Genomic DNA, 18875 nt, shown 5'->3' on the forward strand with positions numbered 1-18875 from the left:
TTCCTGGAAATGTTAAAGCTTATCTGGGATAGGATTCCCAGCTGCTAAATTACAAAGAAAACTCATCTTCCTGTGTCCATATGAGCACACAGGGCTGGCAAAGGAGGCGGCGCAGGCAACGGCAGGAGAAAAAACCCGGGACGGGAGTTTCCGGCCGTGCGTCCACCAGACCTGGCACAGCGGCTTCCAGCCCCACTACAGAAGGGGGTTTGGATTTCTCCTCCCCATATTTTTAGCTCAAAAGCAAATTCAGTTCGATCATACTTGACTCTTCACATCTACTTTCAACAGCCCCATCTCACTACCACAAATTTACATGAAAAATGTAAAACTCAAATGCCTCTGAACTGACTAAAGTTTTTATTTTTGACTATGGTACTCACACCATTTTGATCAACAATTAGAAGATGATGCTTATGACAAAACAGACACCATATAACTTCAGCAGTTGAAATCAAAGATGTGCTAAAAACTCAACTTATTCAGTTCCTCCAACAAACCTCCACCATCATTTGGATTCACCCCTCAAATGAAATGGGAAGTATTTCCCATGAATTCTCTGCAATGTACTTAAAAACAAGAAATTGCATTAGTAAATTATGCACTGTAAATTTTTGAAACTTGAACACTGAAGGCACTTCAATAAACAGACATCAGAAACACACATCAGATTTTGACATGATAAAACACCAGCAGCAGGTTCAGCAGCAGAGTCTCCCTTTTTTGGGGATGTCTGAAGCAAGGGATCACCAGTGCAGACACAAGCACACATCTCAAAATATAAATGCTCGACAGACTGGTGTGTCCCCTTCCACATACACTATATAGGCAGAATCTCAAATATGAATAAAATTAACTTCATACTGTTTAGGGATCAAGTTACTGAACGATTAATTTCTACAATTATACACTTAGAACTGTTTCCAAATACTGTTTCTATATATATAGCTTTTCGACTAAAATTACTGGTTCAGAATGAGAACAAGCTGAGCTCCACCCCACTGTCCTTCCTGCTCTGACCTCCCGGGCTCGCCACAGCCACACACTGCTCCACCTCCAGATCTTGTAAAATTCCTGAAGTCTCCTTCCCCTGCTTTCAGAGGTCTCACAAATACCCACCTGACACATAAGACATCCAGAGCTTTCCCGGGTTATGTTTTAATGGCATGCTATACTTCTAGCTGTCAGTTTTCCTTACTATTTATTTTGGAGAGGTCATAAGCCAGACCTATTGATGATACTTGATAAATAAATTATTTTATCAAAAGAACAGACTATGGAATTGCCCTTAATAGGTAAAAAGGATAGAACAAGCCACAGGAAAAGACACAAAGAAAGCAAATAGCGGATTGCTACCATTCCTTCCAATCTCAGTGAAGCCAACTGCCCAATTATGACTGTTCTAGGCTTGCCACCACAAAATACCCAACAGCTATAGGTGCTGACAATGTTGAGTTATTTCTCAAGAGTTCCTGTTCAGTATTGACAAACAAGGGTCTGGCCATGGCAGGCCATGCATCTTACCTGGGCAATGCACGCAGTGTGCCTGGGGACGGACACGGGGGACACGGCCTCAGCAACACGCGCCGCAGCGCGTTGCCCAGGACCAGGTCCTTCTACAACCAGCCTCCCTGATCTAACGCATGTCCCTTACCTCCGTGTATTTGACAGAGTAATTAATAATCTTTACCTTGTGCGAGAACCAATTCAGAGGCCCCCACATGGGATATGCTCTTTGCAGTGTGCAAACCAGTTGAGACCTCTTGGAGCAAAGAGACAGAAATCCATTCCTGGCAAGGATAAGAAACACTACACAGAGTATTTCGCAGTTTTCAGATGCAAGCTCACTTTGGCTGTTTCTCAAAGCCAACATACAAAGAGGGGTATAACAGCTCCAACTGAGCACTATGCCACTACTCACATAGCTTCTAGCTGTTTTGAAGAGCAGCCACTTCTGCTTGCAAAATACTGTGTGAATGCATCGTATCGTTCATAGGCCATTTAGCTTGAGCACAAAGACGACAACTGTCTATCTAGTGAGATGACCACAGCAGAAAAAGCACACGGAAAAACAAATAGCGTAACAGACCCAGGTAACAGAATACAACATGTTCTTGGGAAGGGTGAAAAGGAACTTCAGTGCTACTGCAGACCCTAAGACTGCATGTGGATAGATTCCAGGAACTTCCCCCAAACTGTCACTATGTGTAACTCTACGTTTGTGTGAAACGCTGTGCCTAAAGGGCATAAAAACACAGCTGAGCGGGCCGGCTGACAGCAAGAGCTCCGGCTCTGCACGGTGGGAGATGGGATGCAACAGGGCAGTTCAACTGGGACCTGAGCCAGCTCCTCCGTTTCTGCTCATCTGCCCAGCATCCTGCAGCAGAACGTCTCACAACACTGCCCTAGAAGAATCCAATCTAACCGGGATTGAGTGAACACCGGATATTTCATCAGACGGGAGCTCTGATTTCCAATGACCGGTTAATGTGCCTGAGAGCATGAATGAGCTCAGCCTGGAGGACTGTATAGCAATGTCCCCGCAGCAGCAGGACGGCTGTAACGTTTCCGCGAGGCATTCAGATATTACAGAATGGATGGCAAAAACCAGATGTGGCTGTGGCCATTTCTGGGAAACACAAGAGTGAACAAACAGCTATTTTTAATTTATCAAGTTCCATTCCAGTCTAAGCTGCTACAGAATCTGTGTCAACCTTTGTGTCCTTTTTTGATCTCTTTCCTCACTCAGCTTATGCTTATGTACTGAAAAAGTCTGAGCACATGATTACCCCATCCAGGCAACATGCCTTTGAAATGGCTTTTTAATCTTGACTCTCCACTCCCTGACAGACTGACTTTTGCAGTATGTCTGTATTTGCTGTCTAGACACTTGAATATGCTAACCTCTAATTTAGCCCTCCTTTACTGACCCATGAGTTTCCTCCCTTCTGTGGGTCTTCTGGCTAAACTGGAAATGCAACACACTCATTCTGCCCTACACCTGCCTGGTGTAACTGCATTCATACCAACCTGACCAGTGAAGTAAGCACATTTCCCTCATTCGTAGCAATGACAAATCCTCACACTGAAGAAGTTTCGTAGTGCTCTCCTAATCCTGTTCCCTTCTTTGCTACCTCCAGACTTAAAGAACTGTGCAGTCCTTTCCTGGAAGGATTCAAGACACATCTGCAGAGACAAGGACCTAAGCTGAATCTTGTAAGCAAAATTAAATCATTGTGTACCCAGTTACATAGGCAGATAACAATAGAAGAGTCTGACTGAAATATGAAAGGGAGAAGAAAATACAGATGTATGCTAACAGCAGCCACACTGCCTCAGATCCCAGGTCCACCTAACCAAATATTGCCCTAGCATGGGGAAAAAAGCAAACAAGGTGTTTGGGGCAGTGGGCAATGACCTCTCCTAACACAAGGCACTCTCTCTACAGCCTTAATGGATTTTTCTTTCATCAGGTTCTCTGTACCTAGTTTTTCAAGCCATGTGAAACTTCTGGCATCTGCAGCGTTCAGACAGAGATATAATCAAGGCACACAGATGAGAGCTCACAAAAGCCATGCTGTACTTCCACTTCAGATGGTATGTTTGCATCACAAAACACTTCCATACGCCTGAAGAATAAAAGATTTCCTATCTATGTCAGTTCCTACAGGTGACTTAAGAGGCAATTTAGCATTACCCACTTGCTTTAAAGTCTTGTATGGGGTGAATTTGCACAAAGCCCGAGTAATGGCCCCTGTAGGAGGCTGAATATCAGCATCAGGTCTGCACAGCTGTGTATTGTTACCCTTGCAATACCAGAGTCTGCATTGCTGACCTCTGGATGCACCTGACACTCAAACTCTTTGGCTTCGCCCATTCCTTGCACACTTACGCATCTTTCTCTGTCCCACGGTAAGTACCACCATAGAACATCCCCCGTAAGTAAGTATGAAATTTAACCACTTGTAGGTTGAGCACTATGATTTCTCCACCCACGTACCAGCACACGAGTTTACCACCGCCGCACCACAGTCTCTGTTATTAGGTCAGCGAGACTACAGCAATTCAAATGCATCCCGTAGGTATTGTTTTTTCCCCTCGAATTAACAGACGTTCAAGTTGATTTCCCTCACTTCAGGGTGGCAAATGTTCAAAACATAGGTAAGAATGTTGTTACCTGCACACTTTGTTTCCATCGTCATCCCAGAAGCACCACTGCCATGAGAGAGTACGACACAGACTCCTTAACCTCAGCATTCACATGTAGATCCGCTCTGCCAGACTACTACAAAACAGAAGATAAGGACCTGAATAAGCCCTCTGAAATGAAACTATGTAAGGATCGCACATAGTTTAACTTCTACTGTGCGCATCTTGATTCTGCTTAAGGTAAAGGCTGTGATTTTTTAAGAAAGAGATAAGGGATGTGACAAATCATTCAGTTTGTAAGTCTGTATCCAAGCCAAGGTGTTATATTTTATTCTATTGAATAATGACAGAATTTGGGACTTGTCGAGTGGGGAAGATTTATTAACAGGCCAACTTCTGCATGAGTTTTTGCTAGGTTTGCCTGCCCCAAGCAGTCCCCTACTAAAGGGTTCATAAAGGCTACATCTGAAATGACTGAAGGGACAGACGGTCTCGGCGCCGCAGAAGCACCTCCGGAGTTGCTGTGGAATTGTATCTACACCTCCCTCATTCACACATCCAGTCATGCAAAAACCAGCACCACAGCATCCAACTTACGCTTTGTTTACCTCTCCTCAGTAAAGCTTTTCCTCTCTGATGACTTACCACAATTACCTCTTCTAGTCATTAACAACACAGAAGAGTGTCTAAGCTAGCAATTCCCTTTCAGGTAACCCGACCGGAGGCGTGCGTACTCAAAAACACGGGAAAAACCCCCAAACTTCCTGCTCAAGAGCAGCTGCCATCAATAAGCAGGACTAAGGAATAATGCAGCAGCAGCTACTGTAAAACAAATATATTGTTTATAGAACCAGGCTCACGAAAAAAATCACTACAACCTACAGAATGACACAGGAGAACTATATCTGACATTCTACCTTAAAAATGCAGATCTATTACTTCCCATGTTAGTCTTTCAGTATGAAATTTTGCTTTCATCATTTTCTAGCTTCCTAAACAGATTTTGCATTTTGCTTCTCCAGCTGCTGCTTACATTTACACCTCTGTCCTCTCAAAACCAACAGAAATAGCAGCCAGAAATGTTAAGTGTTGAAAATGGGAAATATCAAGGGAATTGAGATCATTGAAAAGGTGTATGCTGCAAAGCAAGCCAGAAATAGGAGCAACTCTGATCAAATGACATCGCAGGGATTCCCTCTGCACAGGGAATCCTCGAATGAAAGGGAATATCATGAATGAAAGTCCGTGATATTTTTTCTCTTTACGTAATTCAGACATTTCGTTTATTAAACAGGCAGGTCTGCTGCCCCTTTTCCAAGAGGGTACAAAAGAGGTTTAAAGCGTCTTGTAATACTACTTGAGCTGCTTTTTAGCAGACTTGTTATTAACAAGTATTAACCAACCAGGATGTCGAAGATTACTTAGGAGTTAGTCTTTGGGCTAATTAGCAAATTGCAAAGAGTGGTTTATACATGCCTATAGAACTGTGAGGTGGTTTAAGAGTCCTGAAATAACTTCATATCACAAAGTAGGAAGAGAAACAAGAATTCTGGTACAGAATACAAATTCTGTTGTGCACAAGTCAGTACAGAAACCCTTACAAGTGACACCATTACTGAACATTTTGATTCAGTAGAACAATCAGAAATTTAAGGCAGCGGGGTTTTAGTGAACAAAGGCCATAGATAAAGTCATTTAACAGTAAGACACAAAAATTCCATACCATTACCTGCACATGAACTAACTCTCAAATTACCTAAGAGAGCAAAACCAGGCCTGCTGATGGAAGCACTGAGACCACACGCTAATGTTTGCAGGGAAGCCAGAACAGCCTTTTCCCGGACCAAAGATTCTCAGGCACAAACAGGTTTAAAAGCCAAACCTCTCTCGCTCCTCATGCTCCGCCATGGGGGTGAGAGGCGCTGCAGGAGTTTGTCCCACGGAACTCGTTTTTAAAAAACCTTGTCCTTTGTACCCATTCATGGTAGCATTCAGGGCTATTTGCACCATCAGCAAGTATGTACCTGAACACACCAGAATATATATATTTTTATTTTAGAAAGACAACTTTCTTCTCAACACATATATGCAACCAGGACACTTTAAACTCAAAATAACTCATGCTGCATGGACAGTTCATCCACGGAAACAATTAGTTTCAGTCTTCAAATCCAGACCAACAGAACTCCAGCAAAGCATTCGGAAGAAGCCTTTGAGCATGTACAGCTCAGCACAGCATCACTAGCTGCTACCCCCTCTCAGCCTCAACTTTAACACAGCAAGTCCTAATTAATCAAAACCACACAACCTTGCTTGTCTGCTCTCCTCCTTTCTTGCTATGGCTTCCATGTTCACCGCCCCCTCTTGAATTCTTTTCACTTTTGCTCATCTGATAACATGCCCAGCCAACTTGGGAGAACCTCTCCATCACATCGAACAAAAAAAAGAGAAACAAACAACAGAATATCTCTCCTAGTTGATGTTTCTTCCCTTTCTTCTCACATCACCTCCATTTACACAGCAATACAGCGGTTCTTACGACACAAATATGCAGTAGGAGAGCTTACTGTCCGGAAGAACAAGGGCAGATGGGGGACTTGCATCAGAGGTCAATAGAAAACACAAGAGAAAGCAGAAGTCAACTGCAGCATGCACCACACAGTGCACTGAAATCAATAATTCCTCTTTCTCAGCAACATTAATAACTATTCCAGCTCAAAGAGCACAGCGGACACATTCTGTTAATCCTGTTCTTAGCAGATCTCAGCACTGGGAGTTTTAGAGCCCCACGTTGACACTTCTTTGTTCAGCAAACAAGTGATTGAACTGTACAGTGAAACCGATCAAAAACCAGATTCTCTGTTTATGGTTTGAAAACCAGCATCACTCACAAACGTTCAATAAACAGTCTTTACACAGCAGCTTTCACCGAGAGTCCTACTACTCTAACCACTACATTTTACTATCACAAATGTCCAAGTCTAGACACAAAATACACCGTCAAGTTTGTGAAAACCCACATACGGTTACTCAAGATGTCCAGTAAATCATTACACACGAAGATGGATTTATTTCAACACAAAGTTCATGAAAACGGACATCCACACTTGCAATCCGTACAACGGTTAAAGCGTTGGTATTTTTCTCCTCCTGGTGACAGTGACGGGCGAGCATTCCCTTTGACTGCAAAGCTCTCGCGTGCGGAGAGGACCAGCTCCGCCCCGCTGCTCCTGTCGCCACAGCAAAGGCCGCAGCGCCGGGGAGCGGAGCCGTCCCCACCCGTCCCGGCCGGGCCCCGGCTCTGCGGGCCGCGGAGCCAGCGCGCCCTGATGGCGGCGGCGTCACCGGGAAACGCCTCCCGAGCCGGGGAAAGAGGCTTCCCGCCCCCGCCGCGCGGCACCCGCTGCCCCTCGTGCCGCCCGCGGGAGCGCGGCGCCCTGCGGAAACCGAGAGCGAGCTCCCGCGAGGCCGCGCCGCCTCCGCTCCCCGCCGCGGCCTCGCTCCCGCCGCAGGGCAGCAGCTCCCTGGCCGGCCCTGCGCCCCGCTCACCCCCTCACGGAGGCCGCCCAGCGAGCGCGCCCGTCGCTCAGCCCGGAGGCGGCCGGGCTCGCGTACCCGGGCGGAGGCGGGGCGTGCGCCGAGGCGTGGGCGGCGCCACGCCAGCAGCGCTGCCTAGCGGGCACAGCGGCGGCCATTCGCGCAGACCGGCCCAGAAGAGCGGACACCGCTGCCAGCGCCCAGTCCCCCGCCGCGGCCCCACTGCAGCCCCCGCCCGTGCCCGGCGAGGCCCGCACCCTCCCGGCAGCGGCCGCCCGAACACCGCCGCAGCGCCCGTACGGGCCCACCCGCGGCCGTTGCCTCTTTAAGGCTTTTTCCGACGACAGCGCAACGTGAGGAGGGGCGCGGCCGGGAGGCGTGGCTCCCCTGCGGCTCCGCCCCCCAGTATAAGAGCGACCGTCCGCGCCCGGCGCCGCAGTGGTCGGCGCTGTTGCGGTTCGGCGCATGCGTGTAGCGCCAGCTGCTGCGCGGGGACATGCGGAGCTGCGCGACGCTTTCGGGGTGAGTGACGGTCCCCCCGGCGGCACTTCCGCCACCCCGCGCCGCTCGTTGCCATGGCGGCGGGGCCCCTGGCTGCTGCGGCCTACCGATCCGCTCCCGTCCGCCACGCACCGGAACTTCCTCGGCCGCGGGCCGCCCCGGGCCCCGCCGCCGAGGAGAGGAGCGGGCGACAGCCGGCGGCAGCAGCAGGTCGCCCGAGCTCGGCCGAGCCGTGGCGCCAGCGCTGGCCGGGCCCGTGGAATGGAGCCGCCGTGCCGGCGCTGCCCACGCCAGCGTGCGCGGAGGGAGGAGGCGGACCGGGAGGCGCGCCGGGGCCGAGCGGGAGCGCGTTGTCTGCCGCGGTGCTGGCGGGGGAGCCCGGGCCTAGAGCCGCCGCTGCGCCGCTTACCTGCGGGGCCTGGCTGGAGGCGTCCGGCCGCGAGGGGAGCGCGGGGCTCGGCGGCGCTCGGGGGGAGCGGCCCCTCGGGTGGGATCCCGGTGTCAGAGGTGCCCGCAGCCGCGCTCGCGGGAGCCCCGCGCCGCGCTTCCCTCCTGACCCAGAGGAGCATTCGCGTTTCCTTTCGCTGGACTCCGAGCTGCTCCTCTCTGCGTAAACAGAAACTGCGTTGTGGGCTCAGGCTCTGGACTTTGCGCTCTAATTTAGGATGGCTTAATTTAGAATAGACATTTCTCCATGACTTAATACCCCATTACACCCCTATCCTCGATTTTCTAAAATAACCTGTCTGTGGTGTTTAAATCTGGAGACACCACTCTACGCTTCTGGTATTTACAGAGCATCTCTCGAGCATGCCTGCCCACTGCGGACACGCACAACATTGGTCACGCCAAGCGAGCAGTCCCCAGTGACTCCGAGACTCCCGTGGCCTCGTGTCACTAGCACACAGACTAAGGACCCTGTGCAGTATTGCTGAAGCAATAAGCCAAAAACTCATTATGCTTGATCTAAAGATAACAGTGCTTGACTGGATACGTGGGAAAGACTCTGGGGACAAGATCTCTTTGGTCAGTTGGGGGATACTCAAATCTTTGCCATCGTACTGGAATGACAGATGAACGATGCCTCTGCATCACAAACACATCTGTGAATTGCATTTATAAGCTTGTAAAACTAAGAGAGGAAACCAAACTGCTCAATTCATCCAGGTTACTTTACTCGCACTTTTTTTTTTTTCTTAAATAGAAACCTGTCATTTGAGGTCGTGTATGATCTTGGTGAAGCCCTTCGCCATTCTCTCCAAAACAGGAATTACTTCATAGGAAAACTGTTCCACTTCTCTGTAGTGAAAAACCAAATTAAAACTTATCACAGCATGTCTAATGCTATAGTTATATGACTGAGTCAGCTGTAAAGGAATTTTTATTTCCTGAATGCAAGCTGGCTATAATCACATTAAAATTTTCAGGAGGGTGAAGTACCATACTTTAAGCATGCGCCTGTAATCTGACAAGCAGAGGCAAGGCAATTGTCTTGCTATTTAATTATTAGTTTTGTACCGGCAACTTACAAGTTTCTCCCAGTTGCTGTGTAGGATTATGAAGTGGTAGTCCAGATTTTAACTGAACTTAAACTCCTTGGTGAACTGCACTTCTTTGAATAGATTCCAAAACAGCTGGCTGTTATCATCTAAATACATTGTTTGTCTGCTGTTCAGTTGATTTGTCTATTTAAAGTTATACCCCTCGTCATCTGGGCTATAGATGTAGAATTAATTTTGTTTACCGCCTCCTGTGGTTTGAACAGGTTTTTTTAATCCATCTTCACTAAGTGATCAGTCTTATATTTTCTACCACAGAACGGTCCATTTCTGGTTGGCAAAATACATAGAAAAAAAATCTCAAAGCTAAGAATATGCCTCGTATAATAACTGTAAAAATATAATTCCTGTAAATGGAAAAATCTTCTGTGGCCTGTGTCTGAGCATGATTTGGCTTCTGACTCCAAGGAATACAGAACTGCACTGTGCAGGTTTGGTGCATAGTACATAATATCTAGTTAGTTATTAAAGGACTAGATTTTCTCATGATGCTGTTTCTGCTATGTGTCAGTTACTCATCATTCATCTATGTGTCAGTTACTCATCACTCATCATTCATCTAGTTGCAAAGACAAAAGCACTTAAGGGATGATATGACCACTAGGAGAAGCAGGAATTATTTTTTAAGTATATGGAGTTCCAGAAAGTATACTAACAGCTCTTAGGCTTTTAAAAATCCAATTAGAAGTCTGAAATACTGAAATATTAAAAGAGATGGCTCTATCTTAGGTACTTAGATTAAATAGAAAGTCAAAGGAAGAAAAGGAAATGACATCACGTTGTCAAATAAGGAACAGCTAGCTGGAGCAGATGACTTGTAGTGCAAAAATGTGCCCCTCCTCCTGTGAATTGCTTCTGAGATTTGTTAAAGATAAGTGGTGGCAAGGTGAGCAAAAATAGGTTGTGGATTTAAGGTAGCCACATTTCTTCCCCTCCCGAAAGTGGTAAGTTGGGCTGACTTCCCACCCCCCTATTCCTTACAAGTAGTATAGAAAAGCTGCTTATCAAGAGTGTTGCCTTTATAAAAATATGTCCAAAATTTGTGCAGGCATCCAAAACTCTGAACAGAAAATTGCTATATTCCATACCCATTAAGTGAAACATTCTAGAGCATGCTTTGTTCTACTGTGAATACCAGAAAGATTTTCTTTATTCTGAACCTGACCAGCCTCAAATATTTGGTTGCATTGGGGCTGGGAGAGCAGGGAACAGAGCAACAAGCCTATCTGTGTGATCAGTTACAGGTATTGAGCTAAAATACATGCCAATCCTTCTTAATTTCCAAATAGAAGATTGTGGTCACTATAACACAAGTATTTAGTGATATATGCCAGTATGAAAACTGTATGTTTGGGATGTTTTATGTAATTAAAGTTCATCTCACAAGAATCTTTTTATAGCTTCCCATGTGCATTCTTCACTATGTAGATACCCTGCTGCTTATGGATACATTAGACCATTTTTACACATATCCATCCTACCATTCACTCACCAGTTCAGGTCTAAAGGTATATTTGGCCTTGTAAAAAAAAACCAAAAAAATTCAATCACATCTCTGGTATTTAGAATAATTTGTATTTGTTAATATGAGCAGCATGAATGATGAAGAAGTATCTTCCTTTGCACAGTTACCTTCCCTTAGACTGGATGGTGTTAATAGCTTCCTAATGCACCACCTTTGAATTGCCTTGGCTTGTATCTGCCCTGTAGTAATTACTAGCTATAGTTTTAGTTTGAAGTAACTCAGTTCATTTTGAATAACACTGAAAGTGTAACATCTTCAAAAGTGTTCCGATCTTTCCAGGTGCCATAATCTATGCCTAACTAGGCCAGACAAGCAGAATAACCAGAGTTTGTACATATAGAGTTTGTACTTCTTGATTACACATCCTCATGGCTCCCTCTTCAGATGATACCATTTCTTCAAACAAGCTTGTGCATGCTTTAAAATATAAGCATCAGCTCTCTAGACTCCACTGAAAAAGTAACTGGTTGATTTAGTGAAAGAGCACACACGCTGCCTCTCTCGATACGCCTTGCTTGAGGCACGGAGGACAGTTTCATAACTGTCCATTCACAGCTCCTCCCGAAATGTCAAGGCAAGTCACCTTCTTTGAATTCACAAAGACCTTATTGTTAGAAGCGAGTTTTATGGCTGCAAAATTTGTGTGCACTATTTTTTAAAAATAAAGAGTTGATTGAAACAAATGAAAATTACCTTTTACTAGCATATGTAAATATTTAAGTCCATTTCAGAAATTGAACTTAGCATTCCAGAGGGATTTCAGAGAGGCGATTGTGCAACGATCAGTCTCGAGAGCTGAGATTTAGCCAGCATTCAGAAAGCTGACACAGTAATTACAAGCAGTGGTTTTGGCGTGGGATCTGATGGAGGTTGGGCTTCTTAACAAGCCCTGTGAGGGCTCCGTGTTATCATAGCGAGCACATTACATGTGCTCTCAGCTACAGCAATGCCGCCCCCCTTGTCTCATTTTGGTATCATAATCAATGTCTCGTTCATGGTCTTGTCAGATCTTGCATGTGCACTGAGATGGAGGACTGTCATTTCCTGACTAATCAGTGTGCTGTATCAGTGATTTTTCAATTTGTTAACTTGCATTTGACTTCAAAAAATAATGAATAGGAAGCACAAACTCCATAGGCATTAGCCTCAAGTTCACTAACTCATTCTCCTTCATGTCTCTTGCAGATTTATTGCTAACAGGATAGGATCTGTGAGGCATAAAAAATATCACTGCTCACCGCAGTGTGAACTGATGTGATGGATGTTTCATTTGCAAATTGTGTTAACATGATAGGAAGTCATTTTAGAATTGGTGTTATACTGGCCCTGTGCTGCTTAAGTCTTTTTGACAAGTGGGTTTCTCCAGTCTTCTGCTTGCACATAGACAGTGGTTCTGCTTGCACTTACAGAACTGGAGACATTTCTAACTCATTTGGTAATCAGAACTATGTTATTGCTTCCTGGGGGTGTATGTAGTTAATTTTACTATGAAAAATCTGCAGTTCCCGTTACTGTGGAGGGTCCAGCTTGGCTGTGTAATGCAGACATTTCCAGGGTTAAGCTAGCTTTTAAAGGAGATGGTCTGGAAAGGAAGGTCTTCACTAAAATCAGGAGGGCTGAAGTAACTAGAACTCTGATGCTCTGCTGCAGCAGACAGGATGCTGGTTTGGCCCTTGTTCACTTCTATTAAAGCTGATAGACTCCTGTCTAGGGTTCTTAGATGCCTGGCTAAAACGCACGGGCTTTGAGCAGATTTACCCTAAGCTGTTACTTGTTCCTGTACCCCACCAGATGCCCCATCCCTGGAGACATCCCAGGCCAGGCTGGACGGGCTCTGAGCGACCTGAGCTGGTGAAGATGTCCCTGCTCATGGCGGGGGGCACTGGGGGAGAATGGAAGGTCCCTTCAACCCAAACTATCGTGATTCTCTGATTTTCTTACAGTACCATAGTGAGATGGGGATTTTTCATTCTGTCTGTCGCTGGCCCTCCGTTGTTGGTTGACTTCAGGTGGAATTTTTTCTTTTGTGGGAGAGGGGCAAGGATGTTTCTGTTAGGAAATATTCTTGATTCTCAAGAGCGATAAAAACAGAACTGTTTTGGGTCTGTTGGTTTTCGGTTGTTGGGATGGTTGGTTTTAATATTTTTTGTTTTAAACAGCCATACAACACCGTATTGTACTTGCTGAAGTTAGGATGTTTGTGTAGATGAAGCATAGACCCAGAGAACACGTTTGCTTCTGGTCTTGGACTTAATCTCTGCTGCCTTCAGAATGCTGACTGTCCCCGCCCCTCGATCCAGTTTGAGTTTCCTAAACAAGGCCCTGTGAATCAGCTTGTTCCTTAGACTATGGTTACGTATTCAATATAAAGCAATTGCCAACACTTTTTTTTCCTGTTGTAAGCGGGCCGGGTAAAGCATCGTTCACACATTCAAAATAAAGCTGAATATAGCAGGACAGTTTAATCTGAGATTATTTCAAATCCCTAGATTTCCAATTTGTTTGAAACAGCTAGAAAGACTTGAGTCTGATTTAAAGTATCTTCATGCTTAAGTTAGGTAATAATAGTGACTGCTTTATATAAAAGAAGTTTGGTAATTCTGATTTAAGTAGTCAGTAATTATGTTTATTGGAGAATAGGCCATTTGTTAAGCTCTTGAAGGTAATACTTAAAAACAGATTAGGCTGTTACATGCTGGCTATACTGGAAACCATAAACTCACCAGTAGAAGGACTATTGATCGCTAGCTACTAGAAAGTTAGAGAGATTGTTCTAGAAAACTCATTTTGCATAAATAACTGGCAGTTCATGTACAAGAACCAAAGTTGTTGATGCTTGTTTGCCATCTCTCAATAGCTTTACTGAATATATTTTTTTCTTTTTCCTATACAGTTTGTGTAGCAGAATTTACCTATTTTGTACTTCAGTTTTGCAGTCAGACACAAAATAAGCTGGGTGAAGTTTGTTTATGGGCAGGCATTAGGACAGAAGGCCTTTCCGCACAGACACTTAATTCCCTGACATACATTTCATAGGGGAGATGAAGTCAAGTTTGCATTTCTGATATTTATGTCCTCCTCTCTTTTGAAGGGAATGAAAACTGCAGGAAACCTGTCAAGGACTGTGAATTTCTAGGGCCTGAGCCATCACAAGAGAGCAGTGCACAATGTCAGCTGCAGGAGTTGCTGCTCAGGAGATCAGAGTCCCCTTAAAAACTGGATTTCTTCACACCAGTCAGGGCATGGGGAGTCTGAAAACCTGCTGGGGCAGCCACAGTGGATTTGAAAAGTGAGTGAGGCTAAAATTTGATCTGTTGCATCTTCAGATATATGAAATGAGCATTAAGAATATTTGTACCAGACCAGTACCAACTTATGGTTTATTTACAGCGAAGGCCTTTTTTTTTTTTTTTTTTTTTAGTACTTTCTTTAATGTGGATCCTATAACAGTGGCATATAATCTGAATCCATCAACAGAGCAACATTTACCGCCCATTGGTAAGTATAAAGACTAACGTATGTATTCAGGTGGTGAAATGGATTTGTCTTGGCATAAAAAACTCCTCAGGTGTTCAGTAAGACACTGAATGCGGTCAGTGCTGTCTCACCCTGCACACACGGCTGCCCTCTGGTGACAGAACGCAAGCGCTTCCAGAAAACACTGCTCCGAGCCAAACAACAAAAAACCCAGACAAAAACGTTTTAAATAACGTGATCAAGTTAAACAAAACCTTTTACTCAGAGGCCTCTGAATTGCCATTAGAAAAGCCACTTAGTAAAGTAGCACTTGCTCCCTTGTAGTCCTCTGCTGGGATCTCTGTAGCTCTGTCCTGGTACTTGTGCTTGGGGGCTCATGAACTACCTCGTTTAACTGGAGCACTGGCTTGAAACAGTGAGGGAATCAGCTGCTCTCTTAACTTGAAACGCATAAATCCACAACCAGAAAATATCTGTACTAGCTAAGTTTTGCTACTGGAATCATTAAGCAGACATTACTTATTGTTGCATTAGAAGGAATGACAGTTAAATATGCAGTGGCAAACTCTTGTGCTACAGCGTTACCTAAAACAGCATTTCTAATACTTTCTCGTGTTTTTAGGGCACTCTTCCAACCATGCTTCCATGAATGACCACAGCTTTCCTGAAAGTTGCATCCAAGTCCCATCTCAGAAATCCAGCCCACCTCCTGTGAGTCCCAGGAACGAACAGCCAGTTTCAAGACATGAAGACCATCTCGTTCCTGGCTTTAGTAAACTGTCGCTAACCATGGGCTGTGTTTCTGAAGAAACACCTCCTCACATGCCAATAAAAAATGGGCCAATTCAATTTCTGTCTGCTTCTTCCAATGAGCGTAGCTCCAGACCATTACCCCCCCTGCCTATTTCTGAAGACCTTACTCCAGATGAGGTTGACAAAGAGGTGGAATTCCTGACTAGCTCAGATACTGACTTTTTGTTAGAAGATTATGAACTTCCTCCTTTTAAATCCAGTGCTCCGAGCCGGCGGAGCTTTAGGGGCTGTGGACAGATCAACTATGCATACTTTGATACTCCAACAGGACCAAAACCGGAAGATGCCCACCCTACACAAAGCCTAAGTGGATACATATCCAGTATTTATCCTCCTGCACAGCAGCTGCATCGACGTTTGCGAAGGTCCCATTCTGGGCCAGCTGGATCTCTCAATAAACCAGTAGTAAGGCTATCTGGACACTTAAATCGGTCGTCTCCAAACTCTGATGAAGATAAACCAGAGATTCCACCAAGGGTTCCCATACCTCCAAGGGCTCTCAAACCAGATTACAGAAGGTGGTCAGCAGAAGTTGCTTCCAGTGCATACAGTGACGAAGACAGGCCTCCCAAAGTGCCCCCAAGAGAACCTCTGTCACGCAGCAATTCCCGTACACCAAGTCCCAAAAGCCTGCCATCATACCTCAATGGGGTTATGCCCCCCACCCAGAGTTTTGCACCTGATCCTAAGTACGTCAGCAGCAAAGCTCTACAAAGACAAAATAGTGAAGGATCTTCCAACAGGATCCCTTGCATTCTGCCAATTATTGAAAATGGAAAGAAGGCCAGTTCCACGCACTACTATCTGCTGCCCGAAAGGCCTCCGTATTTGGACAAGTACGAGAAATTCTTCAGAGAAGCAGAAGAGAGTGGCTCTAACACTGAGGTTCAGTCCTGGTCTGGTGACTGCACAGCCACTTCGGCCCCAGCAAAACTGGACTCAAAACCTCGAATGGACATAGCTGGTCACCTCAAACGAAAACACCTGTCTTACGTGGTTTCCCCATAGTCTCTGAGAGCACAGTCTCAGCTCAGTTGTTCAGGATGGAGCTGAACTTTACCATGTTACAAAGTTCTTAAGGTTCTCAGATAATGAAGTAGGACCAGTTTGAACTCTGAGAACTGGAAAATGGATGGTAAAGTCCTCTTATGCTGCATATCTCTGATATGTTTCTTTAGACTGATTTTGTCTTGGTATGTATAGCTGGAAACCTGCAAAGATTCCATAGAAACATATGAAGGGATAGTAGTCACAGTTGGCCAGTTATATGCTACCTAGACTAACATATTTGGTAGTCACATTATCCAAAACAAACGAAATAGTAGCTTTGGTTACGAGTCACTTATAAAGCTGACAGAGCAGATAACGCAGTACAGTTTCTGCAACAGGCATTTCCAAAATTTCTTTCACAGAGTAGTAACTCTGCTGAGAGCAGACTCTGTCCTCTCTGGCTAGGATATGCCAGCCTGGTAAGAAGGTAACTGCAAGATCTGATATCCACTTCAAGACTTGGCAGGCATACTGGAAGTGCGTTTCGAAAGACTAATCTATTTTACAACTTAATTTGGCCCTAATAGACTTCTAAAGTGAGTTAGGTTTTGTGGATGCTTTCAGTTGCCACACACGGCTCAGTTTTTCCTAGGAAAGGCTTGGACGAGCTGTGGGTAAAGCCTCTGCTGCCGCTCTTTTCCTGCTGGATCATAGAAACGTGTGGAAGTGTCCTGAAAGCAGCAGAGCGTGCGAGCAGCTGCACAGTTGCTAGCAGGTAGGCAGTAACAACTACATGCTCACCTAGAGTCTGGAATTCTGACTGTATTAAATACAGAATCGCAGCACAAGCTGGTCTTGTGTTTTGGTTTCTACTCAGTATTTTGGAGGAGGAGGGTATGAGGAAAAAAGCATTATTCCATTTATGAACAGTGTCAGTCCCATCTCTTGCTGCTTCAGGTGCTGCTACTGGCTGTTTCATTTTTCCTCGTTGTGCCTCAGCGATCCACTCAAGTTCACTGAAGTGCCACGTTTGTGCATGAGCACTTTCTCGTGCTCCTTTTGGTTACGTTTATCCCCTTACAGATAAGCACAAGAGGAAGGGTGCTCATTAACAGAGGCACAGAGGGTGAATATGTTCCTCCTAACAGAAATAAACAAGCTGTTTACAGTTTAAACTGCTGAATGAGATGTTTGAGCTATTTTAAAGCTTATTTTTTATTTGTTTCAGTACAGACTAAATGAAGGTGAAATACATGCTATAGAAATGCACTGATATTTCTGCATCATGTACAGTATTGAATAAAAAAGAATTCACTTTGTATTTTGAATATTGTAATGTCTTGAGTTTAATAAAGTTATAAAATACTTATTTATGATACATTTTGGTTTTTGCTTTTTTGAGTAGTGTATGCAATTGTGCATTTGAGTTCTGCATTTACCGGAAACTTCAAAGTGAGTAATGTTAAACATGCAACAAATGTTGAATTTAGCTTGCATTTAAGATTTCTGCAGAAGCGTTCAATGGTGTGCGATGCGAGTTGTTAATTCCTCACTACCTGGCAGCATCACGTGAACCCTCCTGTAAAATTAAGTTACTCGGCCTATCACTGTTAATAACCTCTGTTATTTCTAGAGTCACCAGCGCATGTCAGGCACCATTGTACAGAAAAGAGAGGACAGTAGTGTTCGTGTCTTCAATTTCCCGCCTATTAAAAAAGGACTAAATTGTACATTAAGGGTAACTGAAGAGGAGCTACTCATGAGGATGAAAAAAGCTCAAGCATAGTGTGGGCTTTTTTCTTCTTAGGAGCAGAAAGAAACGGCCAATAGTCATCACAAAGCAAGACTATTTGACTGCAGCATGTGAGCTATGCATAAGGTTACTGAAGATACAAAGCATCACACAACTTGCATCTTTTAGCTGTGTATGCAAGTAAATACTTGCCTTGACCTGGCAGACTGAAGTCTTCACATTTTCTGTAATGACTTTGTTTCAGAATAAAGCAGGTTACCATCCTTGGAATTCTACTTGATGGAAAAAGTATAAGATGTAGTTTTTCAGTAATGCCTAATTATTGCACGTGAGCTGAATAACAGCACAGAGTTAAGTCTCATTCCAGAAGTTAAATGATGAACTTTAGTGCAACTGAAGCAAAACAGACTGAACCTGAATGGAAAAAGGTGCCTGGAACTGCCGGGCTGTGAGCAAAACACTCAAGCAGGTTGCAGAGCTCATGTGCCTCTTCAGTATGAGGAAAGTAATTCATAGTCAAGTCTTGCAGCATTTAAGTAACTTGGCTATTTTCCCTTAAAAAGTCCAGAGT

The 18875-nt window shown here is 44.8% G+C and overlaps 2 protein-coding genes across 11 annotated transcripts in view; one reads left to right on the forward strand and one right to left on the reverse strand.

Annotated features, from left to right (window-relative positions):
• The window catches only part of SLC45A1 (solute carrier family 45 member 1), a 50470-nt gene extending 41746 nt beyond the window's left edge, over positions 1–8724 (reverse strand). Inside the window, exons 1-2 of one of the 8 annotated variants that reach the window (XM_071798417.1) lie at positions 8597–8724; positions 4178–4285 (exon numbers count right to left, since the gene is read on the reverse strand). In XM_071798417.1, the coding sequence (XP_071654518.1) occupies positions 4178–4257 (80 nt within the window). In that variant the 5' untranslated portion in view covers positions 4258–4285; positions 8597–8724. The other 7 variants (XM_071798418.1, XM_071798413.1, XM_071798415.1 and 4 more) reach the window with 7 other exon arrangements.
• On the forward strand, positions 7919–17920 carry ERRFI1 (ERBB receptor feedback inhibitor 1). Of its 3 annotated transcripts, XM_065855089.2 has the most exons (4): positions 7922–8208; positions 14363–14560; positions 14693–14769; positions 15371–17920. In XM_065855089.2, the coding sequence occupies exons 2-4, from the start codon at positions 14439–14441 to the stop codon at positions 16567–16569; spliced, it is 1398 nt and encodes a 465-aa protein (XP_065711161.1). In that variant the 5' UTR covers positions 7922–8208; positions 14363–14438; the 3' UTR covers positions 16570–17920. The 3 variants fall into 3 exon arrangements, with proteins under 3 accessions (XP_065711162.1, XP_065711161.1, XP_071654530.1); XM_065855090.2 differs by lacking the exon at positions 14363–14560 and having other exon boundaries at positions 7919–8208; XM_071798429.1 differs by lacking the exon at positions 7922–8208 and having other exon boundaries at positions 10646–14560.
• Positions 17921–18875: the final 955 nt, after the last annotated feature.

Source organism: Patagioenas fasciata, chromosome 23 (assembly GCF_037038585.1).
Source record: "Patagioenas fasciata isolate bPatFas1 chromosome 23, bPatFas1.hap1, whole genome shotgun sequence".
NCBI lineage: Eukaryota > Metazoa > Chordata > Aves > Columbiformes > Columbidae > Patagioenas > Patagioenas fasciata.